The sequence below is a fragment of the Maniola hyperantus genome, chromosome 3 (genome assembly GCF_902806685.2).
Source record: "Maniola hyperantus chromosome 3, iAphHyp1.2, whole genome shotgun sequence".
Classification (NCBI taxonomy): Eukaryota; Metazoa; Arthropoda; class Insecta; order Lepidoptera; family Nymphalidae; genus Maniola; species Maniola hyperantus.
The window spans coordinates 15,472,088-15,486,412 of record NC_048538.1 but is presented as its reverse complement, the minus strand read 5'-3'; the positions used below and the strand labels follow the sequence as shown (position 1 = coordinate 15,486,412).

The 14,325-nt window shown below is 37.2% G+C and overlaps 1 protein-coding gene across 2 annotated transcripts in view; it reads right to left on the bottom strand.

Annotated features, from left to right (window-relative positions):
* LOC117996471 (23 kDa integral membrane protein-like) overlaps positions 1-14,325 on the bottom strand; it is a 191,256-nt gene that overhangs the window by 160,077 nt on the left and 16,854 nt on the right. For both annotated transcript variants that reach the window (XR_011238541.1, XM_034984529.2), the window contains exons 2-4: positions 9,459-9,644; positions 8,712-8,894; positions 82-318 (exon numbers count right to left, since the gene is read on the bottom strand). Coding sequence is in view for 1 of the 2 variants with exons in the window: in XM_034984529.2 (XP_034840420.1) it covers positions 82-318; positions 8,712-8,894; positions 9,459-9,644 (606 nt within the window). In the remaining variant the exon portion in view is untranslated. The remainder of the gene's footprint in view (positions 1-81; positions 319-8,711; positions 8,895-9,458; positions 9,645-14,325) is intronic.

Sequence of the window (14,325 nt, the reverse complement as noted above, 5' to 3'; positions counted from 1 at the left end):
ACTTAAAAGTCATACATCGTCTTGAAGACCATATCAGTTAGTATTTGGATAGAAACAGGCGTGGATAAAGGAGAAATTTACCTCCAAAAAGCAGAAGAGGATGCCACAGACAATAACAGTCATGCCGGCACTGTGAACTGTGCTGAGTACTTTATCCTCGCAACCTTCCTGGTAGTACTTGGTGAGGGAGATGCAGTCAGAGCGCTTGGTGTCCATGGAGTGGTCTGAGTCATCGGGAGGGCAGCAGCTGTAGGCGGGGTTGAGGCGAGGCTCGGAGGCTATGTAGTTGTCAGGGCCGGTCACGCCACAGCATTCCAACTGAGGAAGGAAAGCATTTTGTAAATGAAACAGGTGGCGTTAACTTAGAAACGTTGGTAGACAATGGTCAAGACTCGGGTCAAGATATTAAAGAATTGTGCGTTGTCACACGCATTGTACTGTTATAAATTAATAATTTTAAACATGACGTGTTAATTCGCTGCTTCAGCATTTCAATTTATATAAAGCGAACAATCCGCGAGGCGGCGAGGCAGTCCACATTTCCATATTGAATAGTTAACACTGAAACTACTGTATTCGCGTGAAGTAAAAGTTCCGTGTGTGTGAATTTCCAAATTAAATTCGTTGGACATTTCTTGTGGTTTTTTTTTCAAAAGACTGTCGAAGCGGACCTCCTAACAATTGGTGTCAGAAGTGGGATGCTAAGAAGGTTCACGCAAGAGGACCCTTAGCATCCAAAGAATCCTGAGGTCATCGCAGTCGTGATCGACGATAAGCCTCGCCCCCAGGGTTGAGCCCGCATCACAACCACTAAGCACCGGTTCTACTCAAGATCGACGATAAGTCTCAGCCTGCCAGACTGAGCCCGCATCTCACACGAAGAACGCGAATATCCTGGACTCACTCAAAAACATCAGTGAAATAAATTTTAAGCCTTCAAAATTACGAAATACAATATCTTCAGAAACCTACTCGATATCGTCGCCGCGTGAAATACGAGACGCATTCCGTACAGTTCAAAGCCTTCACGTGTCGCAAACGCATCGACCTAATTTAACTTTCAGTGCAGTGACATCAAAGTGAAAACCTTTTTGTGAAAAATAAATCGTGATGTTTGCCGTTATCCTGTAAGTAGTTTATATTATTTTGTATAAAAAGCGTAAATTGTCTTAATTGTATATTTTCGTACTGTATTTTAAATATAAATCCTTTTTTTTTCCTCTCCATATCTCAGTTTCAGTGATCAAAAATGAGTTTAAAGTCAGAAAGTTCGGACGTAAAAGTGCCTCTCTCTATACTCACTAAATTCGTAAGGTCTTATGATGGGAATCGGGAAACTCTTGCCGCGTTCCTAACTAACTGCGATAACGCAATTAGTTTAGCTGCTCCCGACCAGCACAATATCTTATGTAAATATATAATCTCCCAACTTGAGGGCAAAGCACAATTAGCCTGCAGCCTTAAAAATTTCAATAATTGGGATGAATTAAAATCATATTTAAAAAGCACGTTTGGCGAGAAAAAACACTCGTCCCATCTGCTACTTGATCTCCAAAACTGTAAACAGGGCCAGTCCGAAAGTGTGACACAATATTCTATCAGACTCGAAGCATGCCTAACTCGACTTCAAGCTGATATTCAAAATTCATGCACTGATCGTAATCTCCTTCTAGGCAAAATCACAGCTATGGAAGAACTCGCCTTAAGCTTATTCCAATTAGGTCTTAACCCTAATATTTCTAATATTGTCCGCTGCAGAAACCCTTCGACACTTAATGAAGCAATTTCTCTAGCAGTCGAAGAAGAAAAAATTTTCAAACTTGTAAAAATTACTCAACCAAAACATCCAACTAAATTTTGTTCCTTATGTAAGAAGACCAATCATAGTTTCTCAGAGTGCTTTAAGAAAAAGCACGATTTCACACAGAGATCATCTTTCCATATTCCTCCCGCTAACCCTCAATATTCTGCAGAAACAAGTCAAAGTTCATCAAAGGACTCAAATTTCGTCAAAACCTGTGCCTATTGTAAACACAAAGGACATCTTATCTCAGAATGTCGTAAGCGCCAATATAATAATAATCAGCGTCGGATGAACTCTCACCCTCCGTCGGGTCCCTCTCATAGTAACAGTGCTAATGTTAACATGTATGAATACTCTGAATCCTTAAATGAAGTGACGAATAGTTACGTCCCTGAATCAAAAAACTTAAACTGATTTCGGATGCGTGCCTGCCGAAATCAACAATCCAAAATGGCACTCGAACTACTAAATCCTTTTATACTAATTCCCCCAAATCGTTTACATCTCGGCAATCGCTACATGACTGTCCGAGTCACACTGAATCTTATACCAAATCTTTTATATCCCGGCAATCACCAAAAGACTACCAAAATATCGCTGAATCATATCCTAAATCCTCACTGATTCCTACAAAATCGAATACAAAGCATTCCAAAGAAGATTGCTCAAATAATACTATATCTCATTCTAATTCTTATACTAGCTCTTATACTACAAAATCCTTTAAATCTCAGTTTCCTTCAAAGGATCAACTGAGTCTTACAAACTCTAAAGTCATTCAAAATGACCCCCAAAGCGACGCAAGCAAAAGCTCATTGCCTCTTAAAGACGTCCCAATCTTCGAAACAAGCACCCTGAAAAAGTTGGTGTCCTTACCTCATGCATTTTTACAAATAGAATGTAATAAAAAACCTCTCTGTTTCTTAGTTGACACAGGCGCAAGTGTCAGCATTATTAAGCGCTCGTGTTTACCAGCAGAGCCCCAATTGTCTCAAGAAATTATAAAACTCAAAGGCATAAACGATAAAGATTCCTATAGCGAAACTTTAGGAACAGTTGTGCTTAACCTTATTATAAACGACCACACCATTTCTTTTAAATTCCACGTCATAACTGACGCTCTGAATCTGGAATCAGACGGTATCTTAGGTACCGATTTTCTACATTTTTTCCATACTAATATCGATTATAATACTAAATCCCTTACTATCTCAAATTACACTTTACCAATTCATTATTCGAGCCCTAGATATATAATACCGGCTCGCTCCGAAGCTATTGTTGAATGCACTGTCTCAAATGACAAGTTCGAGTTACGTCATTTAAAAGACGCACTCGTATTAGATCACTCTATATCCGAAGGTGTATATATAGCAAACTGTATAGTAAGTTTGAAGCCTAATTATAAAGTCAATGTCTCTGTTTTAAATACCACTGAATCTCAAATAGAAATCCAAGACTTCAAGGTCCATTTAACTCCTATAGACTTCTCTGAACTACGCCAAGTGTCTCAATCCCCCGAAATTATCAACCACGTTTCTAATTCTTTATCAAATCGACTCGATCGTGTTCTAAGTCTTATAAGACACTCACATCTTAACGATGAGGAGAGAAAAGCTCTCTTAGAGTGCTGTTCTGAATACTCTGATATATTTTATCTCGAAGGAGACACTCTAACTCATACTAACGCTATCCAACACTCTATTGACACGGGTAATAGCTCTCCTATTAATGTAAAATCTTACCGTTTTCCCGAAGGTCATAAAAACGAAGTCGATTCCCAAATCCAGAAAATGCTACAACAGAAAATTATAAAACCGTCTATCTCTCCATGGAATGCTCCCGTTTGGGTGGTTCCCAAAAAAATGGACGCATCCGGGAAAAAGAAATGGCGAATAGTTATCGACTACCGCCGCCTCAATGACGTCACTGTATCCGAAGTATATCCTATTCCCTTGATCACAGATATCCTAGATCAACTAGGTCATTCCAAATATTTTAGCACACTGGACTTAGTCTCCGGTTTCCATCAAATTCCGCTGAATCCTTCAGATGCAATCCTTCATGTTATCAGGTCTTCAAGGTTTACATTGCTATGTCTATTTAGATGACTGTATCATCTATAGTGCAGATCTCAAATCACATTGTGAAAAACTGAAAATGGTATTCAACCGTTTCAGAGATTATAATCTCAAATTACAACCGGATAAATGTGAATTCCTTAGAAAGGAAGTCACCTATCTAGGTCACATTATAACGGATAAAGGTGTCTCTCCAAACCCAGAAAAAATTAAATCAGTCTGTGATTTCCCAATTCCTAAAAATCCTAAAGAAGTAAAATCATTCCTCGGTCTCGTTGGTTATTACCGCCGATTTATTGACAATTTCTCCAAGGTCACAAAACCTCTAACATCTTTACTCAAGAAGGATGTCACTTTTCATTGGTCTATAGAACAGGACCAAGCTTTTAACCTCCTAAAGGAAAAGTTAACCTCAGCTCCTCTTCTCCAATACCCTGATTTTTCTCAACCATTTATCGTTACCACAGACGCCAGCAACTACGCCGTTGGCGCAGTGCTATCTCAAGGCCCTGTCGGCAAGGACAAACCAATAGCCTATGCTTCTAGAACCTTAAACAAACAAGAAGGAAATTACTCGACCACAGAAAAGGAGTTAGTTTCTATTTTATTCGCCGTTAAAACTTTCCGACCATATCTCTACGGCACTAAATTCAAAATCGTAACAGATCATCGGCCCTTAGTATGGCTCTTCAACGTCAAAGATCCTGGTTCCAAACTCGTCCGTTGGCGCCTCAAACTTGAGGAATACGATTACGAGATTATTTACAAACCTGGAAAATTAAATTCAAATGGAGACGCTCTGTCTCGCATCCCAATTCATGCTATAAATACAGATAATCTTACTAAGCTTTCCTACGAGGCATATTTTAAGAAACAACTTACAAACTCTTTACCAGATTCTAACACAAAAATTGAAGAACACTCACAAGCTTTACATCTTTCCAAATGCAAAATTATTGCATGCCCCGTTTCTCTAGATTTCGACAACTCAATGCCACATTGTGAGGAATTATTATCTCAGATAACCGACACCGCTTCATTGTTAGAAGCCGAACGTGAACAATGTTCGGTAAGGTCAGTTACAAAAAATAATAAAACATATTATTTTCTTTTTACCAAGGTTCATCATTACGATGAGACAACTTTTCGCTCCATTTACGACACTTTGATGATGCTTCGTGATGAACTTATATCACATCACCCTAGCATTGATGAAATAGCTATCTCCGATTTCTCTGAACCTTTTACTAAATTATCCTATACCAAAATTTATAATATGATTTCCTACGTATTTCATAACACTGATATCAAAATACATATTTATAAAAATCAAATAATATTTCCAACTCCAGCTGAAGTTCCTACAATTCTCAAAGAGAATCACGACACTCCCATAGCAGGACATCCTGGTGTGAATAGGATTTATAGTCGAATTAAAGCCTCATACTACTGGAAAGGAATGAGAACTGACATAGAACGCTATGTGAAGTCTTGCAAACTATGCCAAGTTAACAAACCTTTACGAGCCTGCAATAAAGCTCCTATGGTTATTACATCCACGAGCACAAAGCCTTTTGAACGATTAGCTCTGGACATAGTTGGTGTCTTACCTGAAGCAGGTTTCCAAAAGTTCAAGTTCATTCTGACTCTGCAAGATGATCTTACCAAATTCCTATGTGTCTATCCTATGATTTCTTCAACAAGTGAAGAAGTAGCCCGTAATCTGGTCCACTTTATGTCCTTATTCGCTATTCCTAAAATGATCCTTACTGATCAAGCCATGACTTTTACATCAGAACTGTTTAAACAAGTTACCGATATTTTCAAAATCAAACCCTTACTTTCTAGCCCTTACCATCCCCAAACTAACGGTGCGCTGGAACGCAGCCACGCTACTCTTAAAGAATACCTAAAATCCTTTGTAAACGAAAATCAAAATGATTGGCATTGCTACCTAGCAACAGCTGTTCTCGCGTATAATACAACTCCTCATACTACTACTCAATTTACTCCGTTTGAACTTCTGTTTGGACAGAAACCAACCCTTCCTAATTCTCTCTACGACACAGATAATAATGTTACATACCACGAGTATGTCCGTGCGCTTCAGTATAGAATGAAAGTAAGCCGCGAAAAAGCTTTAGAGTATATTAGATCAAGTAAAGAATCTTCAAAACAAATCTATGATTCAAGTTCTAATCCTAACATAGAATATAAAGTTGGTGACATGGTATATTTAAAATACCATCACAGACTTCGTAAAGCCTTATCTCCAATATGGAAAGGCCCTTACAAAATCGTTAAAATAAATGGAAAACATAATGTTACTTTATTAATAAATAGAAAACATGTTAAGTATCATACTAATTTAATTAAGCTCGCTGTAACTTAAGCTTATCATTCTTTTCAGATTTTTCTCCTACGTCTCGTCTGAGCCAATGATTACACCCATAACGCATAGCCCTGGAATATATTTCGACCCCATTACAAAAATTTATTTCTACAATGATTATTGGAGAGTAATCACGCATCTCAACACCGTCTCATTGGAACCACAGCTTGACAAAGTTGACCGGTTGATTGTTAAAACCTCTCTAGTTTGTGCTAAGTTGCAACCAGAAGAGTACTCTAGCTGCAAAAATGTTTTTAGTCCAATTGAAGTACTTCTAGAATCCAATTATCTCAAGGCTCAATCTCTATCTCATATTATCTCAAGCGAAAATCCTGCTAGATTCAAAAGATCTTTAGAATTTGGTGGTGAAATCCTTAAGTTTTTCTTTGGCACTTTAGATGCTGAAGATGCCCGAAAATATGATGCTGCAATTAGCTCTTGTCAGAGATCTGAATCTGAGATATTTCATTTAATGAAAGATAATATTCATATAGTTAAGTCGTCTATTAATACTTTTAATTCTACTATTTCTAGGTTAAATCAAAATGAGATAAAGTTAAACTCTCAGATTAATAAATTAAACGATATATTGTCTTATGTTACTAGTGATAATGAAAAATTAATGTATTTAACTAGATTTAATAGCTTAGTTAATATAATCGAAAGCTCTTTACTAGCTATCTCAAATTTTCTCGATACTGTAATAAACTCAATTTTGTTTTCAAAAGTTAATGTTCTACATCCTTCTGTTCTAAGTCCTGCAAAACTGTATGATGAACTGTCTAAACATAGAAACTTAATCAATAAAGGTTTAGATTTCCTGTAGCACTAAGTATCGAAAATATACATACTATTATAGATATATCTAAGTTAGTCTCCTATTTCTATAATAATAAGATAGTATTTGTTATACAGATCCCTCTTGTCTCTCCCGTTAAGTATAACGTCTATAAAACAATCCCGCTCCCGACTCCTCACTACGAAGGACAATCCAAAAGTTTTGCCTTAATCAAACCTACTAAACCCTATTTAGCTATAACTGATGATAGATTAAATTACGTATTATTAGATACTTTAAGAGATTGTACTATTTTAAATAGTGAAAATTCCATCTGTAAATTAGAGTCAATTTATTCTGTAAATTCGAATCCTTCATGCGAGACAAAACTTTTAACTGAAGTAACTCTATCTTTACCAAGGGAATGTGAACCCAAAATCTTATATGGTCTTATTGACATATGGCATAAATTAAAAAATAATCAATGGATATTTGTACAGTCAAAAACAAGCAAACTAACTATCAATTGTAATGATAACTTTAAGGATTATTCTATATCTGGCACTGGAATATTAAAACTGAACAAAGGTTGCATTGGTTACTTTAAAACGATTCAATTTATACCTTCTACCATTTCAAATTTAACTATTGATAATAATAACTTTAATATTAATTTTGATATAACTAATGATAACTGCTGCAACCAAGAGATTGTTAACAAAACGATTCCTCTTCTATCACCTATTAACCTAAGTAATATTAATTTAGATTCCTTAAAAAATTCGATAAACCAATTCAACGATCTTGAGTTGCAAATCAACAGGATCCAAGAGGAATCTCATTTTATAAAATATAGCTCGTATTATTCTGCTTTTACTTATATAATTATTTCGTTAATTTTTCTATTTTTATGTTATAAGATTATCAGATGTTTTAAACAACGTAATTGTAACAAATTCTGCATTCAATTTTTTTCCAATGTAATCGCAAAAAGATTTCGCATAAAGAAAACAAAGCCCAAAGTTCTATTGAAATGTCACAGATAACAGATGATGAAGATAACGCATCTGTAGACCTTCGAAATCTTAGTGCATCAGTGCAAAGAAATCTTTCAAATAATTAAATTATGTAGAATATTTTACCATTTCTCTCCTTTTCCTTTTCTTTTTTTTACTACGCTTTATTTTAAATTAAAGCTTCGTCTAAAGGGGGGAAATGTTATAAATTAATAATTTTAAACATGACGTGTTAATTCGCTGCTTCAGCATTTCAATTTATATAAAGCGAACAATCCGCGAGGCGGCGAGGCAGTCCACATTTCCATATTGAATAGTTAACACTGAAACTACTGTATTCGCGTGAAGTAAAAGTTCCGTGTGTGTGAATTTCCAAATTAAATTCGTTGGACATTTCTTGTGGTTTTTTTTTCAAAAGACTGTCGAAGCGGACCTCCTAACAGTACACAAAATATTGTACCCTGTCTCCCTCATCCATTTGGATCACTCTAGTCTTCAATAATGCAAGAGTATCGTGCTGGAATCAAGTCGGAGTTTCAATAATAATGCAAGAGTATCGTGTTGCAATCATGGCGGAGTTCGAATACAAAATAGATCACATTTGAAAAAGACAAGTGACCTGTTAAATGAATCTACTTACTTTGGTTTGGATGTTATCCCAGAACTCCTTGTAAGTGGAGTCCTCCTCGCGGCTGGACTTGTTCTTGATGAAGGATGCTCGGAGCTGGGTCTTCATGGTGCCTTCGATCTGTGGCCGTAAAGCTGCTGCGGCGATGCCCACGGACAGCTCCAGTAGAATGATTAAGATGAGACAGCCGGCGAACTGAAAGAGGACAAGTTTATTTCATTTATTTCAGTACCAACCACTGAAGACTTACATATAAACATTAAAATGACGTGGACTAGGACAATTATCTCTAAAAAGATTCCTACCAGAAGTACTAAACATTAGAATGTAAGAACCATGAGACAGACAATGCAAAACTGTACCAACAGGTATTTTTAAAAATTTGTCTGATTTTATGGAGCAATCTGTAAAAGTTGAAAAGTTTGCGTTAGCTAAAAGAAATTCATCTATCTTATCACATTGTAGTAGACGATTAAACTGTGCTGTGGCCTGTGACACGTGACGTCACCTGGTGACCGGGTTTCCCGAATATGGAGTTGATCTTAAATGCTGATAATAACTACACCAAGTCTTGGTTAATTACATGATAATATTTATTCGTATCATCGATTCATATCATCATTCATGCATCGTCACTTACCACCAGGTGAGGTCGCAGTCAACATAATCACTGATAACTTGTATCAGAATAAAAAAAAAGTGAACCTTCACATTGCAGGCTGATATGACGATAATGAACAAAATAATTAAGGAACTCACAATGTAAAGCAGTTTCGGACTCTCCTTCCAAGCACCGAAGCACCCGAAGGCAGCAACTAGAAGGATCAGCACGCCAACCACGATGAGCACGATGTCAGTCTCATGTCCCGTCGTCTCCATGCCAGCAAACCCCTTGATCATGCCCAGGTCCACGCATGCTGCTGCTATGATCACTATGCCGAAGATCTGGAACAAAGAGCAGGTAAAATTATGGCAAAAGACATTGATAGAATAGAATAGAATATTTTTTTTATTCATGTATACTTTTTACAAGTGCTTATGAATAGTCAGGTAGTTTTAATTTACCACTGGTTCGGAATGCCGTTCCTACCGAGAAGAACCAGCAAGAAACTCGGCGGTTGCTCTTTTTAATTTTTCAATTTACAATGTTATTATACCGTACTATACAAGCCATTGTAGCCCCGTACATTGCTGGAGCGAGTCAAATCCAAACTTTTTTATCGTTTACATAGTCTGCGACTGTATAATATGCTTTTTTTAGGAGCATACTTTTAACACATTTTTTAAACTTGTGTGGTATTATTGTAACTATCCATCCTAGGCTGCATCATCACTTGCTAGGACTAACAGGCAACAAAGTGATTGACAGTCTGACGGACTTAAAAGTAAAAGTTGTGCTTCATGGTTCCATTGTTACATTTTCATGCACGGAACCCTACTACCATTGGTAGGTACTTGTAAGTAAGTATAATAAAAGCTTTTAACATAATCAAATGCCTTATAAAATACAGAGCTAGGTCAGCATAATTTTGTATGTGACAAATGGTTTGAGTTTTTTTCATTGCGTGCCCTATATGAGTTATGTTAAAGCTAAGTTCTTGTACTTGTAAAGGCGACACGATTTTGCTTTTAGTATGAATTAATTTATGAATAAGCAAGATAAAGCTCAGGACCTTTATTTTGATACCTGCTTACACTGAACAAAAAGTATTAAATCAAAAATCAAAATCAAAATATTATGGTTTATTCAAAAAAGGTAATAAATTACACTTTTTGAAAGTCAGTTGTTGCATTTGGAAGATGATATTATAGTGGTGATAATTTTTGCGCTAACATAAAAACTAAAGCTACGAGGGTTCCAAAACGCGCCCAGGTTTGAGAAGGGCCTACAACAAACTCACTCAGTATTAGTTAAATAAGTAAGTACTTACATACAATCTAACAGCCCCCCTAGCATGGGCAGGAGACAAAAAATTTATCCCCCAATTATATCCACTGACGAGGGATAAAATTTACTTGTCCACCTCTCAAAGCACGGCAACAGGGGAGAGGAGAAGTTTATCCCTAATTCGGGGACAATTTTATCCTCGACATTAGACGTGGGTTTAAGTTTATTCTCATAGAACTTAAAAAATCAAAACATGTCTCGCGGTACCTGTTGGGTTTAGGTTATGTTTGGGTTGTGTTTGGGTTATGTTTGGGTTGTGTTTGTGTTATGTTTGGGTTGTGTTTGGGTTATGTTTGGAATATGGTTGGGAACCCCAACATAAACCCAACATAGGTCCCAAATACCAATTACCATCCAAAAGGAAAAGATCCAAAAACCGAAAAGTCCCCCGTTTTATTCACTGTGGATAATTATATCCACCCGTGAGTGAGAAGTTAAAAACAGCTGTCTCACCATCAGTGGCGTACCCAAAGTTCGAAGCCAGGGTATGCATTAGTTTAGTATTAAGTACCTATTTTCAGGCAGGGTATAATGAACAAAGAAGTAGCACGTCATAGAAGCATGCACGCGACTGCTTACCATATAAACTTACAAGTGTGTAACTCCAGTAACAAGCAAAAATTTTAAAATACCTATTCAATGATACCCCACACTATGGGGTAGACGAGAAAAAAAAATTCATCCCCACTTCACATGTAGGGAAGCTACCCAAAAAAAAATTATAACAATTTTATTTCGAACACCACTTTGTCGGCGTGATTAATATTTTATATCCATGCCAAATTACAGATTTCTAGCACTAATAGTCTCTGAGATTAACCGAGGACAGACGGACAGTCGGACGGATATGGCGAAACTATAAGGGTTCCTAAAACCCTAAAAAGCATTGAGCTAAATAGGACTATGGTAGGTAGGCAGTGCATTTATGCCTCTATGACCTGCACGTCACTGGCTGTTATCAACAATGCAATGGAGTGACAAGCCTAAATAAACGCCTGTTACCATTGTCACGAGGCGGCCGCTCCAAGGACGATCCGCAATAATTGAACCAGTAAACATGTGGACAAATGTTACGAATTACTTAGGCTACGTATAAATTTTATATACATAGTTCCTATACCAAAGTAGGCGTAATCTAATAATTTTCCTCATCATTGAGTGCCATCTTCAATAAGAATTTTTGTGAAATGCTATTCGATTTTCTGCCATCTTCTACAATTAAAAGTAATTATCTCGGGTCCACTCCTTTATATCTAAGTGTTCTTTTTTTATAGAATCTTATCTCCCAGGATTTACCTTGGAAATTCGTACAGGGATCCTACTTGAAAATGCCCGAAAAATGCAATATTTATCTGTATACGACGGTCGTTACTAGCTTTTCGCTAGCTGTCGCTAACTCTACAAAACAGTTTTAAGAATCCTTGAGTCTCTCATTTCCTGGAACCTCTCATTAGGCACTGGGGGAGATTTAGTGCATAGAAATCTCACATAACCAGCTCTCTTCCCCAAAAGATGTGCTGTCTTATGGGAATAATTAATGATTAAACGAACTTACCTGTACGTGAAGTTCTATCATAATTATACGAACTACGTCCGAAGAATTAGTAACATCTAGATATTTACAGATATATCCATATTAGGATATCCATTCAGCGCTGGAAAGAACTTACTTGATTCACCAAATTGTCAGTAGTAGGTAGGGTCAAGGATCTTAATTTATTATTGGACTCCTAATAGACTTCAGAAATTTCTGAATAGATCAACCGGGATAGATCTCGATGCCTTCTACTTTGAGACATCCGATTTCGACGACCTCCCTGGCGCAGTGGTGAGCGCTGTGGTCTTAATAGTGGGAGGTCCCGGGTTCGATTCCTGGCAGGGGTTTGGAATTTTATAATTTCTAAATTTCTGGTCTGGTCTGGTGGGAGGCTTCGGCCGTGGCTAGTTACCACCCTACCGGCAAAGCCGTACCGCCAAGCGATTTAGCGTTCCGGTACGATGCCGTGTAGAAACCAAAGGGGTATGGGTTTAATAAAAACTGCCATACCCCTTCCAGGTTAGCCCGCTATCATCTTAGACTGCCACCAGGTGAGATTGCAGTCAAGGGCTAACTTGTATCTAAATAAAAAATAAATAAAAAAATAGGTGCCTACTTACCACAGCACCATACAATTAGACTCTAAACTTCAAGCATAATCTCATGTGTAGGCAATCTTTAAAGTTGAAACACCTTTTGAAAGACCTTGGTACACCAAAGTTTGCAGTTCAAAGCCCACGAGCGTGTTCCGCGCCAACGCTTACATATCCGATCACCGATGTAGGTAACATATTGGTTAATCCATCCCATTGATGCATTCACATATGAGTGTAATGTAACATGTAGTTGTGAAGGTTATTACGATAATGTGCTTATGAACTGTAGGTTGGAAAATCACTACTATCATAATCAGCCCATCGCCGGCTCACTGCAGAGCACGGGTCTCCTCTCAGAGTAAGAAGGGTTTGGCCATAGTCTAACACGCTGGCCATGTGCGGATTGGTAGACTTTACACACCTTTGATGGAGAACTCTCATACATCCTCGCGATGTTTTCCTTCACCGTTAAAGCAGTGATATTTAATTACTTAAAACGCACATAACTCCGAAAAGTTAGAGGTGTGTGCCCGGGTTGAACCCCCGACCTCCGTTTAGAAGGCGGACGTCCTAACCATTAGGCTATCATAGCTCACTACTAAGCAATTATTATAAATGCGAAAATGTGTTTGTTGGTTTGTCCTTTAACGTCGCAACGGAGCAACAGATTGACATGATTTCTTGCATGGGTAGGTAGGTATAGTTAAAAACCTGGAGGCATACAACATAGGCTATATTTTATCCCAGAAAATCAAAGAGTATTCCCAATGGATTTTTAAAAACTTAAATACACGCGAACAACTTTTTTATAATTAATGTTTGAGCTTTATTTCAAAAGCTCGTGTCGTTTCTATACATAACGTCCTTAGAATAAGCTATTTTGTCTATGAATCCTCGTAATTTTATGGCGGTATGCGGGGATATAGTTCATCCTCCATGCTGACCTCATTTCCTGCGACCTCGTTCCAGTGACAGCTGATGGCGTGCTGAACTTTATTGCCCCATACAGCCACAGACTAAAGGAAAAAGTAGAGAAAATGCTCGCCGCCGTTTATTCAAAAGTGAACCAGTATTATTCTGCGTAGTATAAAGCAAGCGTTGAATTGGTGAAGATTAAGAGATCAGATACTCCGAACCAGTTGTATTTACTAGCGGACCCTTTGAAAAATTAGCCACAAAACAGTGGAGGCAAACCGAGATTTTCGCTATTCAAATATATTTAAAAAAATATACGTTGGTTCTATGCGGTTAGAGTACGTAGATTTTGTGTGTCAAAAACTACTGGATAACAGAATCAATAGGATCTTGGACTGTATAATAAAATGACGTGATTTTTTGTATAGCGTCAGTTTAAGAGGCTAGAATCTCGATGGCTAGAATTCAATATAAAGAGAATAATAATAAAAAAATCATTTTTTTTAAATTATTAACGCTATACCAAAATCGATAAATGACGTAACAAGGCATAAACGATAAATATTAAATACTATTCAGTTTTGTAACAAAAAATGTTTTTCCTCAGAAATTACCCTATTTTTATGTTTA